The sequence below is a fragment of the Alligator sinensis genome, unplaced genomic scaffold, assembly GCF_000455745.1.
Source record: "Alligator sinensis unplaced genomic scaffold, ASM45574v1 scaffold1581_1, whole genome shotgun sequence".
In the NCBI taxonomy this organism is placed as follows: Eukaryota; Metazoa; Chordata; order Crocodylia; family Alligatoridae; genus Alligator; species Alligator sinensis.
The window spans coordinates 909661-926582 of record NW_005842641.1 but is presented as its reverse complement, the minus strand read 5'-3'; the positions used below and the strand labels follow the sequence as shown (position 1 = coordinate 926582).

The 16922-nt window shown below is 44.4% G+C and overlaps 1 protein-coding gene across 1 annotated transcript in view; it reads left to right on the top strand.

The window, feature by feature from the left end:
- The window catches only part of LOC102378399 (stAR-related lipid transfer protein 9), a gene marked incomplete at its 5' end in the record, with an annotated part of 93272 nt that overhangs the window by 17880 nt on the left and 58470 nt on the right, over positions 1 to 16922 (top strand). The window contains 2 exon segments of the mRNA XM_025215373.1: positions 2792 to 2901; positions 11289 to 11336. Of these exon segments, the coding sequence (XP_025071158.1) occupies positions 2792 to 2901; positions 11289 to 11336 (158 nt within the window).

Below are 16922 nucleotides of genomic sequence, written 5' to 3'. Positions count from 1 at the left end.
GCTGTTGAGGGCTGCATACACAAAATCTTTCAGATGTCATTTTAACAAATTATAGATAAAAACCAAATTGTATACTAAAAATCAAATGTGTACTATAACGTATTTTAATTTTATTTAAAAAAAATATTTTTTGTCCTGATTTATATATTTTTGAGTAGTGATAGCCAGACAATTGCATAATAGCTCGAAATAAAACCTTACTCTTGTATATTGTATGTCGGTGGGGGAGAGGGTGTGTGCATGCAGGGTGGGGTGGATGTGTGGGGTGTGAGCATGTGGAGGGGCTGGAGTAGGGTGTGGGGGAGTAGGCATGGTGGTAGGTGTGTGGGGGGTGGGCATGGCAGGAGTGTAGGAGAGCATGGGTGTATGCATGTGTATTGGGGGCTGCCCGCGTGCTAGATCCCAGGAGCCAGCCAAGGATAGGAGAAGGGAGGGAGGGATGGTGGGGCAGGGATTGTGTGCAGCAGAGCTTGCCCAGATGGTACAATGCAAGTGCAGGTGCAATCCATCCCCCCACCCATCTGGCTTATGACTGCCCTAGCAGTGCTCCCCATGGAGCCAAGTCCCACCCACTCCTGCCTGGGGCAGACTGCACCATGCTCCCACCCATGCCCACCAGTCCCGGCCCTGGCCAGTCTGCACAGCTTCCTGGCAGGGGTGCTCCCAGTCCATCCAGGTACCGCTAGACTCCCCCCGCCTCCAGCAGCAGTTCCTCCTGCCCCTGCTGCACTGCTCCGGGCAACCGGCAGTACAGGGAAGCCTTGGGGATGTGCACTGGACATCCTATGCCCAGCCAGCCTGGGAGGAACCTGCAGCCAGGCTGCTCCTGCCCCAGTGCATAAGGCTTCCACTCAGGCTCCCAGCTGCCTTCCACCGACTCAGCCTCCTGGTGTGATGAGCAGCCAACTGCAGGCAGTGGAGTGAGTGGAAAGCAACAGGGAGCTGAAGCTGGAGCTCTGCACACTGGGGCAGGAACCGCCCAGCTGCAGTTTCCCCCCCTCCTGGCTGGGTACATGGTACTGTCACACATCCCCACAGCTGCCATCACTCCCTCAGACTACCTGCTGCCTGGAGTGGTGCAGCAGGGGCAGAAAGAGGAGGAGGAGGAAACTGCTGGAGGTGAAGGGAGCCAGGCAATACTGGGGTGGCTGCAGCTGCATGAGGAACAGCCCCATAGGAAAGCTGCGCACACTGGCCAGGGGCGGGGCGGGCAGAAGCACAGCATGGGCTACCCTACATGGGAGTGGGTGAAGCTCAGCCCCATGTGGAGCATGGCAGGGGCAGCTGTGGGCCAGATGTAATCAATTGGGCAGTGCCTACCACAATCTGCATCCAGTCAGTTGATGGGCTATATTTTGCCTATCCCTGGTCTATAGTGACTCTAAATCTTTATGGGCAGACATACTGCTGCATCTTGTAGATGTGCTTAGCCAAAGAAATTGCAGACCCCCTTAATACTTTAACATTTCCTTGTTTGTAGTTATGACTTCAGTGGAATTGAAACAACGTAATTAAAGGCAGAATACTGCCATAAAGAGACCAGTTTACAATTTTTCCACATTTTATAATACTCTAAGTTATCCCCTTTATAATATTGTATCTTATAATAAATAAGTAATTATTCATATTACTTCACCATCCAGAATTAAATACACTGGCAATACACTGAAAATACTGGTTGGAGAAATTATAGAGTTAGTGTATAAATCTCAGTGTTATTATCCCTCGAGTTATGAATGTATACGTTTTCTTTACACCAAAACTGGAGATTGAAATTAAAGATTGATAAAAGAAAGACTATATAATTAATACTAGGAACTCACTGCTGCAAGCTATTGTTTTGGCCGATAGTTTTTTAAGACACTGAAATGGAATTTGAATTTTTTTCAATATGATTGGGATTTACAGGTATACTAAACTAAATGAATTTTAGTCCCCTGATTTTGGGCATTTGGTTATTATCAGCTAAAAACAGGAAGAAATTTTCTTTTAAGATACAAATGTACATAGTGGGGTTTTATTATACTAACCATTTTTGTAAATGGGATAAAGGATTAAACTAAATTATTTTAATCCTTATATCTTTGTCTGATGAATTTTTCAGAGTACTGCCTGATAGCTATTATTATGGAAAGTGTCCTTTGTAACAAATACTTTACTACATTACATTGCTTGCAAAAAAATCAAGGTGAAGTACTACCCAAATTGAAATAACCTAGAGCAGGGGTGATCAACCCCCAGCCCACGGGCCACATCTGGCCCCTGCCATGTGTTGTCCAGCCCACAGGGCTCCCCACAAGTCTATGGCCCTGTGTGCTAGATCAGGCACTCAAGGTGACACGGGGGCCTGATCCTAACATGTAAGGCAGAGGTTATCCAAGGGCCTGAACCCAGTGCACAGGGTAGGGCAGGAGACTGATCCTGGCTGGGTGGGGGCAGCATGGGGCCCCAGGTCCTGATTCCAGCAGGGGAGGGATGGCTTGGGGCTTCACATGATTCATGCATGTGGGACCAGCTGGGGCCACACAGGGCCCAATCAGGATGTGTGCATGCAATCCTGGTGTGCGTGATCCAATCTAATCTCTGGACCAGCCCCAAGATGCTCATCTGGCCCACAGGCCCAAAACATTGTGTGACACTTACCTAGGTAGGCTTGCTGGGACAGGGGCTATGTCTTTATCCTAAAGCATAATATGTAACGGTTAGCAGCAGTAACAATGATGATGCTAAGTTAAAACCTCTTAGGTTGTCTTAATATTTCTCCTTCCTGATCCTATTGTGCTTTTTATAGATTAGTGAGGGCTCTCCCATTTTGAGCCATGGAGCTCTGGACTGGCTGAATTTGGATAGAGATTTCATTTCTTCTTCTACCTATATCTTTTCTCCGCTTGAAAAAGAAAGGTAAGTTAGAAGATGTATTCACCTAGATGGAACATGCCTAAAACCAGGATCCATTTGAGCGAGAAATAAGATGCATGTAGAGCAGAAGCCATCATAATTTTATTTTTTTGCTTACATTTAAATAATGATACCCACCAAGAAACTACAGGGTAAATAATTTATCTTACCATAGTATTATAAAAATCATGAAGCAACATTAAAAAATAGTTTATTGAATGCCATGCATACCCATCCCACCAACAACTTTTAATAAAGAAAAAAAAGAGATAGCAGTATTAAGATCATAGGAATGTAGGGCTAGCAGAGACTTCAAGGAAAGATCATCCCTGACTAAATCATCCCAGCCAAGTGTCTGCCTAACCTGCTCATGAAAATTTCCAGGGATGGAGATTCTGTAACTTCACTAGGCAGCCTGTTCCTTGCTTGACCACCCTCATAGTAAAAAAATTCTTTCTAATCTCCAACTTAAATTTCCTCTGCTATAGCTTGAGGCCATTGCTCCTAGTCCTGTCCCCTACAACCACAGAGAAAAATCTTTCTTCATCCTCTCTATAATTGCCCTTTAGGTATTTGAAGACTATTGTCAAATACCTGCTCAGTCTCCTCTTCTCCAGGCTGAATAGTCTTAGTTCTTTCAGCCTTTCCTCATAAGTCATGCTTCCCAAGCTTCTAATAATTTTTGTTGCTCTCCATTGGACTTTTTCCAGTCTGTCCACAACTTTCTTCAAGTGTGAGGCCTGAACGTGGACACACTATTCCAGGTGAGGCTTTACCAAGGCTGAATAGTGTGGAAGAATCGTTTCCCTTTATTTGCAAGTGACACTCCTTGTAATACAACTTAGTATGCTTTTGGCTTTTTTTTTTTTTTTTTTTTTGCAACAAGAACACACTGTTGGCTCATATTCAGCTTATAGTCTACTGCAAGGGTGGCCAACCTATGGCATATCTGCCATGAGTGGCCCAGGCATCTTCTGTATGTGGCATGCAGCAGGCTGGGGAAGGTCAGGCAGCACAGCATATGATAGACCTATCATCTATGAATTTGTCCAGTCCCGTTCTGAACCTGTCTATGCTATCTGCCTCTCCCTGGGAGCACAGGACAGGAAGCAGAAAGCAGAGCAGGAAATCAGGCAGGGAAAGGGGCTTGGAGTGGTACTCAAAGAGGTCACAGGGCTTTTGTGGCACACCTACCAAAAATGTTGGATTTACTGGCCTGCTGTAACCCCAAGATCTTTTTTTGAAGTACTACAGCCTAGCCAGTAATTCTCCAGCCTGTTTTTGTGCATGTAATTATTCTGTCCGAAGTCCAGGACTTTGTACTTGTCCTTATTTAATTTCCTCTCATTGTTTGTGGATCATTTTTTTTTCATTCTAATCAGGTCATTCTGAATCCTCACCCTGGACTCTAGAGGAGTGGTGCTTATGGTTGTGGCCCCGCTAGACAGATAAATGGCCTTGGACCAGTCCACAGTTTGGGCTCTGGGGCCCTGTGCCACTACCACTTGACTGGTATTGGGCACTGGGAGCCCTATACTGCTCCTGCCTGACCAAGTTCAGGCTACAGAGGCCCCATGCCTACACCATCTCTGCCCAGCCAAGATTAGGCTCTAGGGCCCTGTGTACCCAGCTTGGGCCCCATGCCACCCTACATGCCCCATGTAGCATGAAGTTCCACAGCCCTCAGGGCTCCCCATAGATCTGACCCATGGGCTAGGGGTTGAGCACCACTGCTTTTGAGTGTCTACAACTCCAGCCAACCTGATATCCACAAATTTCCTAAATATACAATCAGTTCCATCGTCCAAATCATTAATGATGTTGTTAAACAATATTGGATGCAGGACAGGCCCCCGGGGAGCACCACTTAATACCTCTTCCCAAGTAAACATTGAACCATTGATGACCACTCCTTGAGCATGATGATCCATTCAGTTCTGTGTACACATAACAGTGCTTTCATCTAATCTCTTTTTCCTTAGCTTGTTCATGAGAATGTTGTGGGAAATTGTCAGAAGCCTTGCTCAAGTCAAGGTATATCACATCCTCTGTTCACTCCCCATCCACAGAGTCTATTACTTTATCATAATAGGAAATCCAGCTGGTCAGGCATGACTTGCTCTTGGTGAATCTGGCTGTTTCTGATCACCTTGGGTACCTATACACTAGCAGCAAGGCTGCTCCGATGCACTGTAATTACAGTGCGTCGGAGCAGACTTGATTAATCAAGTCTGCCTGAACATCGTAATTACTGTGCTCCAGCAGACTCCAGCATCTCATGTATCAGCATCCCCGTGCTGAAGAATAGAGGTGGGGGTGCCTTAACTAAAGCTTATTCAGTGAGTTTTAGTTAAAGTGCCCTTGCCACCATTTTTCAGCATAGGGATGATGAATACACAAAATGCTCTGGGCACTTTAATTAGAGTGGCTCTTGGAGTCGCTCTAATTAAAGCACCTCCCCATACTCCCAGAGCATGTATATAAATGCCCCTTGTTTTTTCCGCCAGGTGCTTCAAAACAGATTACATGAGGACCTTCTTCATGATTTTTCAGATGTCAAGGATAAACTGAAATGTCTGTAATTCCACAGATACTCTTTCTTCCCTTTCTTAAAGATAGGTACTATATTTGCCCTTTTCTAGTTATCCAGGACCTCACCTGACCTTCATGAGTTCTGAAATGGGGTAGCCAATTGCTCTAAAATTACCTCAACTTACCCTCGGGTGCATCCCATCTGGTCCTGCTGACTTGAAAACATCCAGCTTCTCTACATTAATACTCAACCTGTTCTTCCACTACTGTAGGCTGTTTGTCATCTTCTCTTTTTTTTGCTGACAACTGCACTCATCATCTGCTAGCTGACCTTATTTGTGAAAACAGAAATAAAAGGCATTACATGCTGCAGCCTTCTCTGAATCATCCATAACTAGATTGCGTTCTGTATTCCATAATGGACCTATCGTTTTTTGGTCTTCATCTTGACATACCTGTAGAATCCCTTTTTAAATGCCTTTTATGCCTCTTGCTAGTTGCGTCTCAAATCATGCCTTGGACTTCCTAATTTTCCCTCTGTCTGCCCTTGCAATATTCTTATTTTTCTCCCTTGCAATATTCTTATTTTTCTCCCTGGGAATATGACCCAATTTTTACTTTTATAGGATTCCTTTTTAAATTCCAACTTGCTGAAGAAATTGCTGTCTAGCCAGGTGGCTATATTACTGCATTTTCTTTTCTTACATTTCATCTGTATAGCTTTCTCCTGTAACCTTAAGATGATGGGAAGAATGTAAGAGCATTGCGTGGGCATGCAGGGATGAAGTCAGGAAGGACAGAGTGCAATTGGAGTTGCAGCTAGCAAGGGATGTGAAGGGTAACAAGAAGGGTTTCTACAAGTATAGTTGGTAGCAAGAGGAGGATCAGGGAATGTGAGTCCCTTACTGAATGGGGAAGGCAACCTTGTGACAGAGGATGCAAAAAATGGCTGAAGTGCTCAATGCCTTTTTTGCCTCTGTCTTCACAGGCAAGGGCAACTCCCAGATTACTGCACTGGGCAGCATAGCTTGGAGAGGAAGTGAGCCGCCTTCAGTGGTGAAAGAACAGGTTAGGGACCACTTAGAAAAGCTGGATGAATACAAGTCCATGGGGCCAAATGGAATGCACCCGAGGGTGCTGAGGTAGTTGGCTGATGTCATTGCAGAGCCATTGGCCATCATCTTTGAAAATTCATGGCGATCAAGAGAGGTCCCAGAAGATTAGAAAAGGGCAAACACAGTGCCCATATGTAAGAAAGGGAAGAAGAAGGATCCAGGGAACTACAGACCAGTCAGCCTCACCTCAGTTCCTGGAAAAATAATAGAGCAGATCCTCAAGGAATCCATTTTTCATAGATTCATATATTGTTAGGGGCTGGAAGAGGCCTTGTACATCATTGGGTCCAGTCCCTCTGCACTAGGCAGAAAAAGACAACTGGGGTCAAGTGACCCCAGCGAGGTGACTATCCAGTCTCTGTTTGAAGATTTCCAGGGTATGTGACTGCACCACCACTGGTGGGAGTTTATTCCACAGTCTGGACACCCTGACTGTGAAGGAGTTTTTCCTGGAATTAAGCCTAAAGCGACCTTCCAGGAGTTTGTATCCATTGCTTCTGGTCTTCCCCAGGGGTGCCCTGGGGAACAGATGTTTCATAGATTTCATAGACATTTGGGCTAGAAGGGACCCCGGAGGATCATCAAGTCCAGCCCCCTGCCCCAGGGGCAGGAAGTCAGCAGGGATCATAGGATCCCAGCAAGATAAGCATCCAAATGTGTCTTGAAGGCGTTCAAAGTGGGTGCTTGAACCGCTTCCGGCGGCAGTCTATTCCAAACCTTGGGGGCTCAGACAGTGAAGAAGTTCTTTCTTAGGTCCAGCCTGAATCAGTCGCGGTGGAGTTTGTGACCGTTCAGTCGTGTCATCCCTTGGGGTGCTCTGGTGAACAGACATTCCCCCAGATCCTGATGAGCACCCTTGATAAACTTACAGGTGGCCACCAGATCACTCCTGAGCCTGCGTTTTTCCAGGCTGAAGAGTCCCATGGCTCTCAGCCTCTCATCATAAGGTCTGTTTTCCTGAACTCTGATCATATGCGTGGCTCTCCTCTGCCCCCTCTCAAGCTTCTTCACATCCTTTTTGAATTGTGGAGCCCAAAACTGGATGCAGTACTCCAGCTGCGGCCTCACCAAGGCCGAGTACAACAGGAGAATGACATCCCGGGATTTGCTTGAGAAGCATCTATGGATGCAAGCCAACGTTTTGCTCGCTTTACTAGTCGCAGCATCACATTGAAGGCTCATATTCATCTTGTGGTCAATCGTGACCCCCAAGTCCCTTTCATCTGTAGTGCTAACCAGCGTAGCACTGCTGAGCCTATAAGCATGCTGCAGGTTTTTCCTCCCAAGGTGGAGAACCTTGCATTTTTCAGTGTTGAACACCATCAGGTTCTCATCCGCCCATTTCATGAGCCTGTCAAGATCTGCCTGGATCACTCTCCTGTCCTCAGGTGTGGATGCTTTACCCCAGAGTTTGGTGTCATCGGCAAACTTGGCCAGTCCACTTCTGACACCAATGTCCGCATCATTGATGAAGATGTTATACAGTATAGGCCCTAGGACAGAGCCTTGAGGGACCCCACTGGTGACCGCACACCAAGACGATTGGCTTCCGTCAACCACCACCCTCTGGGTCCTACTGCTGAGCCAATTCCCCAGCCAGCGGATTGTGGTGAGGTCAAGGCCACAGTTAACCAGTTTAGCCAAGAGGTGATCATGGGATACCAGATCGAAGGCTTTTTTAAAGTCAAGATTTACAACGTCAATCTCTTCCCCCTTGTCCAGGTGATAGGTCACCTGGTCATAAAAGGAAGTGAGATTGGTCAAGTAAGACCTACCCGCAACAAACCCATGCTGGGTATCCTTCAGGATATTGCCTTCAGCTAGTCTGTTAAGGGTGGCCTCTTTGATAATCTTTTCCAAGACCTTCCCCAGGATAGAGGTCAGGCTGATGGACCTGTAGTTTGCCGGATCTACTTTCCTCCCTTTCTTGAAGACAGGCACGACATTGGTCCTCTTCCAGTCTTCGGGAATTTCACCAGAGTGCCAAGAGCTCTCAAAGATCCATGCCAGGAGCTGAGCTATGATGCTTGCCAGCTTCTTGAGTACCCTTGGGTGTAACCTGTCAGGGCCAGCTGACTTGAAGGTATCCAGCCTCTCAAGGTGTTCCTTCACAAGGTCAGCTTCGATGGAGGGCAAGGAATCTCCCTCACCTGGGCCTCCCTCACCCACAGTGGGCAGGGGCATCCCATAGGACTGGTGAAAAACTGACGCAAAGTACCCATTTAGCAAGTTCACTTTTTCCTGGGCATCGGTTGTCAGTTGTCCCATCTGGTTTAGCAGGGGTCCAACGTTGCCCTTGCTTTTCCTCCAGCTCCCCACATATCTAAAAAAGGACTTTTTATTGTCCTTGATACTTGTAGCTAGCTGGAGTTCCATCGCAGCCTTGGCTTTCCTGGTGTGCTCTCTGCAGGTCTGGACCAGAGCAGAGTATTCTTCCTTGGTGGTGGTTCCAGTGCTCCATCCTTTGTAGGTCTTCCTTTTAAGACACAGGAGGTCTGCCAGTTCCCTGGAGAGCCAAGGGGGCTGCTGTGCCCTTTTGCTGCCTTTCCTTTGAGAAAGGATGGACTTTGCTTGCGCATCTAGGATTGCTCCCTTGAGGAGCAACCACTTGTCCTGAACTCCCCTCTCCTTTGGGTTGTGGCCCTTTAGGGCCCCTCTGACAAGCCTCCTGAACTAGTTAAAGTCAGCTTTCCTGAAATCGAGGACTTCTGTATTACTGACATGCCAGCTGACTGACTTGCCAGCTTTATGGCAGATGGTGAAGGTGATCAGCTCATGGTCACTGTCACCCAGATTCCCTTCGATCATTAGGTTGCTGATTAGGTCGTCCCCAGTTGCCAGAGTTCACCAAGTTCTTGATGGTACTCCCCTGATGTAGTGGTAAGCTGCTACCAAGTCCCCTCTCAGCTTTCTCTTCTGTAGGCTGAATAGGCCCAAGTCCTTCAGCCTCTCCTCGTATGGTTTGTCTTGCAAGTCCCTGATCATATGAGTGGCTCTTCTCTGGACCCTCTTAAATTTGTCCACATCCTTGTTGAAGTGTGGTGCGCAGAACTGGATGCAGTACTCCAGCTACAGTCTCACCAGTCGGTCCTGAGGCCGGTTTTGTTCAATGTCTTCTTCAATGACCTGGAAGATGGCATAGAGTGCACCCTCAGCAAGTTTGCAGATGAAACCAAGCTTGAGGGAGTAGCAGATATGCTGGAGGGTAGGGCTAGGATTCAGAGTGACCTAAACAAATTGGAGGATTGGGCCAAAAGAAATCTCATGAAGTTCAACAAGGACGAGTGCAAAGTCCTACACTTAGGACGGAACAATCCCATGCACTAGTACAGGCTGGGGGCTGACTGGCTGGGCATCAGCTCTGCAGAAAAGGACCTGGGGATTACAGTGGACAATAAGCTGAATATGAGCCAGCAGTGTGCCCTTGTTGCCACGAAGGTTAATGGCATACTGGGCTGCATTGGTAGGTGTGTTGCCAGTAGGTCAAGGGAAGTGATTTTCCCCCTCTATTCAGTACTGGTGAGGCTACATTTGGAGTACTGTGTTCAGTTTTACAAAAAGGATGTGGACAAATTGAAGAGAGTCCAGTGGAGGGTGACAAAAATAGTGAGGGGGCTGAGGGACATGATTTATGAGGAAGGATTGGGAGAACTGGTCTTATTTAGTCTAGACTAAGAGGGGATTTAATAGCAACCTTCAACTACCTGAAGTGTGGTTCAGGTGCTAGGCTAGTCTTAGTGGTGACAGATGACAGAACAGGGAGCAACGGTTTCAAGTTGCAGCAAGGGAAGTTTAAGTTAGGTATTGGGAAGAATTTTCTCACTAGGAGGGTAGTACAACACTGGAACAGGTTACCCAGAGAGGTGGTGGAAGCTACTTCCTTGGGGCTTTCAAAACCTGGCTAGACAAAGGTTTGGCTGGGATGATCTAGCTGGGGCTGGTCCTGCTTTGAGCAGGTGATTGGACTAGATGACCTCCTGAGGTCCCTTCCAACCCTAACTTTCTATCATTCTATGACTTAGTACTACTTAGTTTACTAATATAAATACAAAAAGATGTAAAAAGATAACATCACATTTGCAAAGTCAAACACTGAAAAATTAGGAAATGCTAGAATAAAGGTTTCCCAGACAAGCTTAATTTGACTCCTTGTGAGTATGCATTATGGTACAGTCTTTAACTGATGCACTGGACTTTAAAATTTTAAGACAGGAATGTGTAGTATGGTACCAAGTAATGGGTTTTTTTTCCAATTTACATTGAAATCATATAAGATGATCAGGGTATCCTCCATAGGTTTCCTTTATAGGAGAAAATGTCCTGCGTATTTGTGAACACATTTTCTGTTACTAACTGTGTTTGTTGAAGAAATCCATCAGTCTCTTGTTTCTTTTGAGCAGTTGCTCTGGTTATTCTTCCTTTTCAGTAAGCAATAATAAGCCCTACTATTGTTGTCATTCTTTGTATGCCGCTGTTAACCTTTCTGGATAGAGCAGGATAGTAATATAATCATCATCATCATCATCTTATTCCAAACAGGTGAATTTGCTCATGTCCTTTGAAATACAACCCTGGCTAGAGATTTAGTGCAAGATCTATAATACAGAAGTAAAATGAAATTTAAATAATCTATAGGTCCTGTGATGGTCCACTGTAAATTGTGAGATCTCATTAGACACTACAAACTATATCTGAGATAACAGTACAAACTAATACATTCTTTCAATATGATTATTTCCACAGTCAAGAATGTTTAGGCCATGAGGAACACCAATGTTCTGCAGAAGTGAGGTAAGAAAATAATTCAAAGTTAATATAAGATAATTCCTTATGTCATGAGGCGTGCAGAGGTCAAATATGTATGCAAAACTCACACAAACCTAGATCTATGAATTTTAGGGAAATAGATGTGGGCATACTTTCATCCAGATTCTCCCCTTGTAACTGAATTGCTAAATATTATCTAGGTGTGAGAATGCTCCAACTTTCTCAAAGGAATAACATTGGGGTTTCCTTACAAAATATTGTACTCATCTAATATAGTTTCTTAAACATCTTCATCATAAATTAGAATAATTAGGTCCATGTCAAAAGTGTGCTCATTTTCTGGCCCTACTAACTCTGTAAACCCCACATTCCCCATGGGCTTCCTCTGTAGCAGAAGGTAATCTGGACAATGGGATTTTTATTTGACCTCATCAAGTTGAAATAAGGATCTGTATTTACAGTTGAATGACAGATGAGATTCTACATTTAGGATGCTATTCTTATTTCATATTTTATACTCTTAGTAGCTTGCCAGGCTTATTAAACTCAAGTTACAAGAGAGACTAATCTAACATTCTGATTCAGAGCTGTCCAACTGGTGGCCCGTAAGAGTTCGTGTGCAACTGCTCCTATTCAGAGGCTTCTATTCAGCTGCTGCCCCCCTTATCTTTCTGGCTGTTGCCACTGCAGCTGGGGTCTCGACTCCCCCCACCCTTCCGTCAGCTTTCACTTCCTTCTCCTGCCCCAAGGAGTGGGATGGTGCAGCCCACGGTGCCGGGAGAATCAGTGGCATAGCTCAGCGGTGTCGGGGTGGGGAGAGAGTGGGGCACAGGTGATGTCTACATATGCGGTGTGTGGGAGTTACAGCCTGGGAGCTTGTGGCTCACACAATTGCAGCCTGGTGCGACTTGCAGGCCATGTAGTCCCCAGCCATGAGACGTTGGACAGCATTGTTCTAATGATTCCAGTCTCAAAGCTGTACTGACCAGTTGTTTTTGTATTTTTTCATGCTGGAAGTACAAACCTATTGCAACTGGTCCCACAGATCTTGGCCATGTGGTCTCAGGATTATTTTTTAGTCAAACTGTAAATGAAAACACTGCTTTAGAGGGCAGGGAGGAAAGGATGCAGTAGTCCAGATGATGTGAGCTGTGAAACAATTGCTGATTCAAGTCCCCAAATAATTCCAGTTGGTGTAAGACAAAAATATTCCTGCTAAATGAAATTCATCCTGCACCAAGTCTTCTTTAAGTTCTATTTTGAAAATTCAACCAGATCTCTAGCACTATATAGGCTTTAATCTGGCCCCGCTTGCACAAGGGTGAATTTACCCATTTGGAATATATAAATGCATAAAGAAAAGTATGACATCCTCACTTAGAATATGAATATTTTTGTAATTTTACACTTTTCTAAAGTAAATTGTTGGAAGAGTTTTATCTTTTAATTTTTTTTTAGGCTACTACATATAGCCAGTGAAACCTGCACTTTTTGTACTGTGGTTATAAATATAAAAATTCAGTGTAACAGCAGCAAAGCTCCAACTTGGTCTGATAAAGCAGGCAATTGAAAATTAATGTCAAATATCTTTGTGTTTAAATTCTTTGGAGGAGAGCAAAACTGCTTCTAATGTTAAATTCAAATTTCAAAATTAGGATTTCATCTGAAAATTCTCTTTAGTGTTGCGTTGTTACCTTGCTGTTTGTTTGTCTGCACTACTGACCTAACCAGGAATTCTGCAGCTCAGATTTGTATCCCCGATTGTGAGCCAGCTAACAAATAAAAAAAAGAGGTCTTTAAATGGACACTGATCATTGAACAGTATTACTACCAAAACAGGGGTTATAAAGAAGGTCTTGATCATGCTGATACCCTTCATCCCATGTTACATGTAAATATGAAACCTGATTCTGATTATGTCAGTTTTGAAAATAATAATAATATTGTATTTACTCAAATATAAGATGACACTGAATATAAGACAACCCCACAATAATTAGATTCTATATATAGAAAATTTATAAATTTGTTACCATTTTTTAGATATAGAAGTTAATATTTAAAGGGTTGCTTTGAATTTGCCCCCATCATACTACTATAACATGGACTATAAATCTCGGGGATCAGGTAGTCCCCTTTCTCTCTGCTCCACCCCCAACATCTTCCGCCTTCTTACTACCAGACCTTGGTCTCTCTGAGCACATGGAAGTGAGGGGTAAATTTGAAAACACTGAACTAGAAATAAACATACATGTAGTAATTTGTAGGGGTGTGTGAAATGGGCTGTGTTCGATTCAGCCTGAATTGGGGACAGTGATTCGACTCATTGATTTGGATCGCTGTCCCCGTTTCAATTCGGCTATATCTGAATCTGAAGATTCAATGCTGATTCGGAGAACAGTGATTTGGACATAGACACATAGCCACGGGAGGGGGTCAGACTAGATGATCTCCTCAGGTCCCTTCCGACTCTACCAACTATGAAAATATGAAACAGCTTTAAATGTTTTTTCTACATACCTCAAAGTACCAGGTGCAGCTCGTGAACACTGCAATGCTGGGGCAGATGTAGTGTCCCACAGGAGCATGTGGGGGGGACCCCCCGGGTGCTCGGCGGTGATCCCAGAAGTGGACTGGAACTACTTCCGGTCCACTTCTGAGTGTGCGGGCGGAGGGCCCCCCCACACCCCCTCCCCGGTTCAGCTGTCAGCCACGGGGGGACCCTAGACCCAGGAGGCACTAGTCGCCAAGTGGACACGGGGGGGCGGGGCCCCTGCATGCTTCCCGGTGGACCAGGAAGTGGACCGGAAGTGCTTCTGGTCCATTTCTGGGTCTGCTGCCAAGCACACTGGGAAGCCCCCTGAGCTCCTGTGGGATGCTCCATCTGCCCCATCATCTCAGCATTGACAAGCCGCCTGGTACCATCAGGTGTGTAGAAAAAACATTTAAAGCTGTGTCTATGTCCAAATTGACGAATCTCTCCAAATCAATTCGGAGAGTTCTGAATCAAATTGGAGAGATTAAAGGGTCTCCTGATTTGATTTGATTTGGATTTGGAGATTTGGCCACCGAATCGGGCCAAATCTCCACCAAATCGAATCAGGGACTGAAGCTTTGCACAGCCCTAGTAATTTGCATAAAATTACTACAAATACCCATAGACTTAATTCGTCCAGTATTGATGCATTTTGCCTTTTTGAAACTGCTGCAAGTTTTAGCATAGGTACTCTATAAAAAAACTTTTGAGCATTTCAAACCATAGTGACCCCACAGCTCAGAACTGCTCAGTATGTGTGCGTACTCCAGATACCGCCCACCACCCCCCAAAAAGGTTCATGTGCTAATTGTCCCTTCACTCCTGAGTAGAACCGGGAGTTCTTGTCACGAGTCCTGGGATCCTCCAAAAATGTATATGAAAATGAGCTATTGGGCAATCTGGTTTGGCTCCACCTTATAGAGGGTGGGGCTACACTAATTATATGCGACAGTCTGAGAGGTGGGGGTGACAAAAGGATTCTGGGTGAGCTGTTTGGGGGCCCATTTGGTGATGTTTGCTAGATATTTACGGCTGGTAAAAAAACAGGAATCATAGGAAATGGGAAAGATACTCAGCTGTGAGAATGAAAAGGAAGTAAAAATGTATGCAGTGTAGTGGTTCACCACGATGTGAAAAAGAGTTGGCATTGAGCGGGGTGAATGTAGCTATTTCATTGCATTCCACATAGCTTGCTCAAGTGGGTTGTACTGTTCTGTTGTTGTGGTGGGTTCCTATCAGCATAATAATTGTAGTGTTTTTGTTACCCAGGAGATGGTATCTGGGTTGTCTGGTCCTCTCAGTGCTGTTGTCGTATTATAGTGCCTTCAGGCTTTGTGCCAGTTCCTTGTGGAGGGAATACCCACCTGTTTTTAAGGACTACAAAAAAAGGGGGATTCCTATCAGTATATTTGCCCAATGTGGGCCATGTATTTTATAGTCATGTTCAGTGTTGGCTGCATTTAATCAACTTCATAGTTGCTTTCCATTATTGAGCATGTACTGCTTTTGGCAATAGTTTAATGATAAACAGTGTACTTAATGAGGTTTTCTTTGTATGTGAATGTAAGATGAGGAGCTTTTCCCCCCATGCTGATGGGCTGGGAAGGGGAAGCTCTTCTTGTATTCAAGTAAATATAGTATGCAGGGTCTTCATAAAGTCCTTGTGCATTTTTAAGCTTTAATAACTTAGGTTGTGCACAAGGACTTTATGAAGACCCTGTATTATTGCCAGTGAAGTCATAGCAACATAAAGCTTGTGGGAGACTAAGATTGGACCAAATTAAAAATAATTACACACCAAATGAAATAACATACCACTTAGGTAAGATCTGTGAACATACATTGATGGTGCATTTTTAGCTTCCTGCAGAAATAATAAACATATACATACTTCTAAATTACCTCTATCAAACTGTTGCAAAAAAAAAGAAGCTAAAACTGATAATAAGACCTTTACTTCATAGAAAACTTCAGTGGCATTAGTTCATTTAATCTAAGAGGGGAAAGAAACTGAATAAATGGCTTATGTACAGACACTGTAACCTATACTTGTGTCTTACTCTGTTGCAATGTGGTTAACATGGAGAATTTCCTATTAGCGTTTGTAAATAATGCTTTTTAATAACAGCATTCAATTGATGATCTAAGTGTGCTTCACAAATATAAACTGAATAAGCCTTGCAGCATCTCTGTAGTATTTAAAGGATAACTTCTGAAATTCAGTCATGTCTAAAATGGAATGGAACAGTATAGCTTGCAAAATGCTTAAACAGACCAGTTTAGTGGAGGAAGTGAAGAACACTGTATCCAGGTGAACTCACCATGGGAAAAGTTGGGAATAGAGTGCAATTCCAACTAGCACGGGAGTTTTTAAGGAAGTCGGTGTTATGTCTTCAGCAAAAGTATGTTTTGTCTTGAGTCAATGGAGTCATCATTCTGAACTTGAGACAGAAGAAGCAGGATAAACTTAATCTCCTAAACTGCACATCTCTGATTGCTGACCAGAGAGGTAGGCCTGTTTTATAGCGATGCTTTGAGGAATTGTTGCTCCTTACTACTGCTGTTGGATATTTTGGAAGTAGCTGAAGTTAATTGTACACTTAACCATGCAATCACATTAGTCAGTAGGATTTTTTCTTTCCCTTTTAGACATACCAATTTGTTAAATACCTAAACAACTTTGTTGCATCATGGGTGGCTCCCCTTCTGTACTTTTCATAGATTTCATAGACGTTAGGGCTGGAAGGGACCTCAAAGATCATCAAGTCCAGCCCCCTGCCCCAGGGGCAGGAAGTCAGCTAGGGTCAAAGGACCCCAGCAGGATAAGCATCGAAGCATTTCTTGAATAAGTCTAGAGTAGGTGCCTGCACCACATCTGGAGAGAGTCTATTACAGGTCTTGTGGGCTAGAACAGTAAAGAAATTTTTTCTTATGTCCAGCCTAAAACGGTCTTGTAGCAGTTTATGACCATTGGTCCTTGTTTTTCCTTGGGGCGCTCTGGTGAACAGACATTCTCCCAGGTCGTGATGTACACCCCTTATGTACTTATATGTTTTGAGGGATTTCTCTTTCTG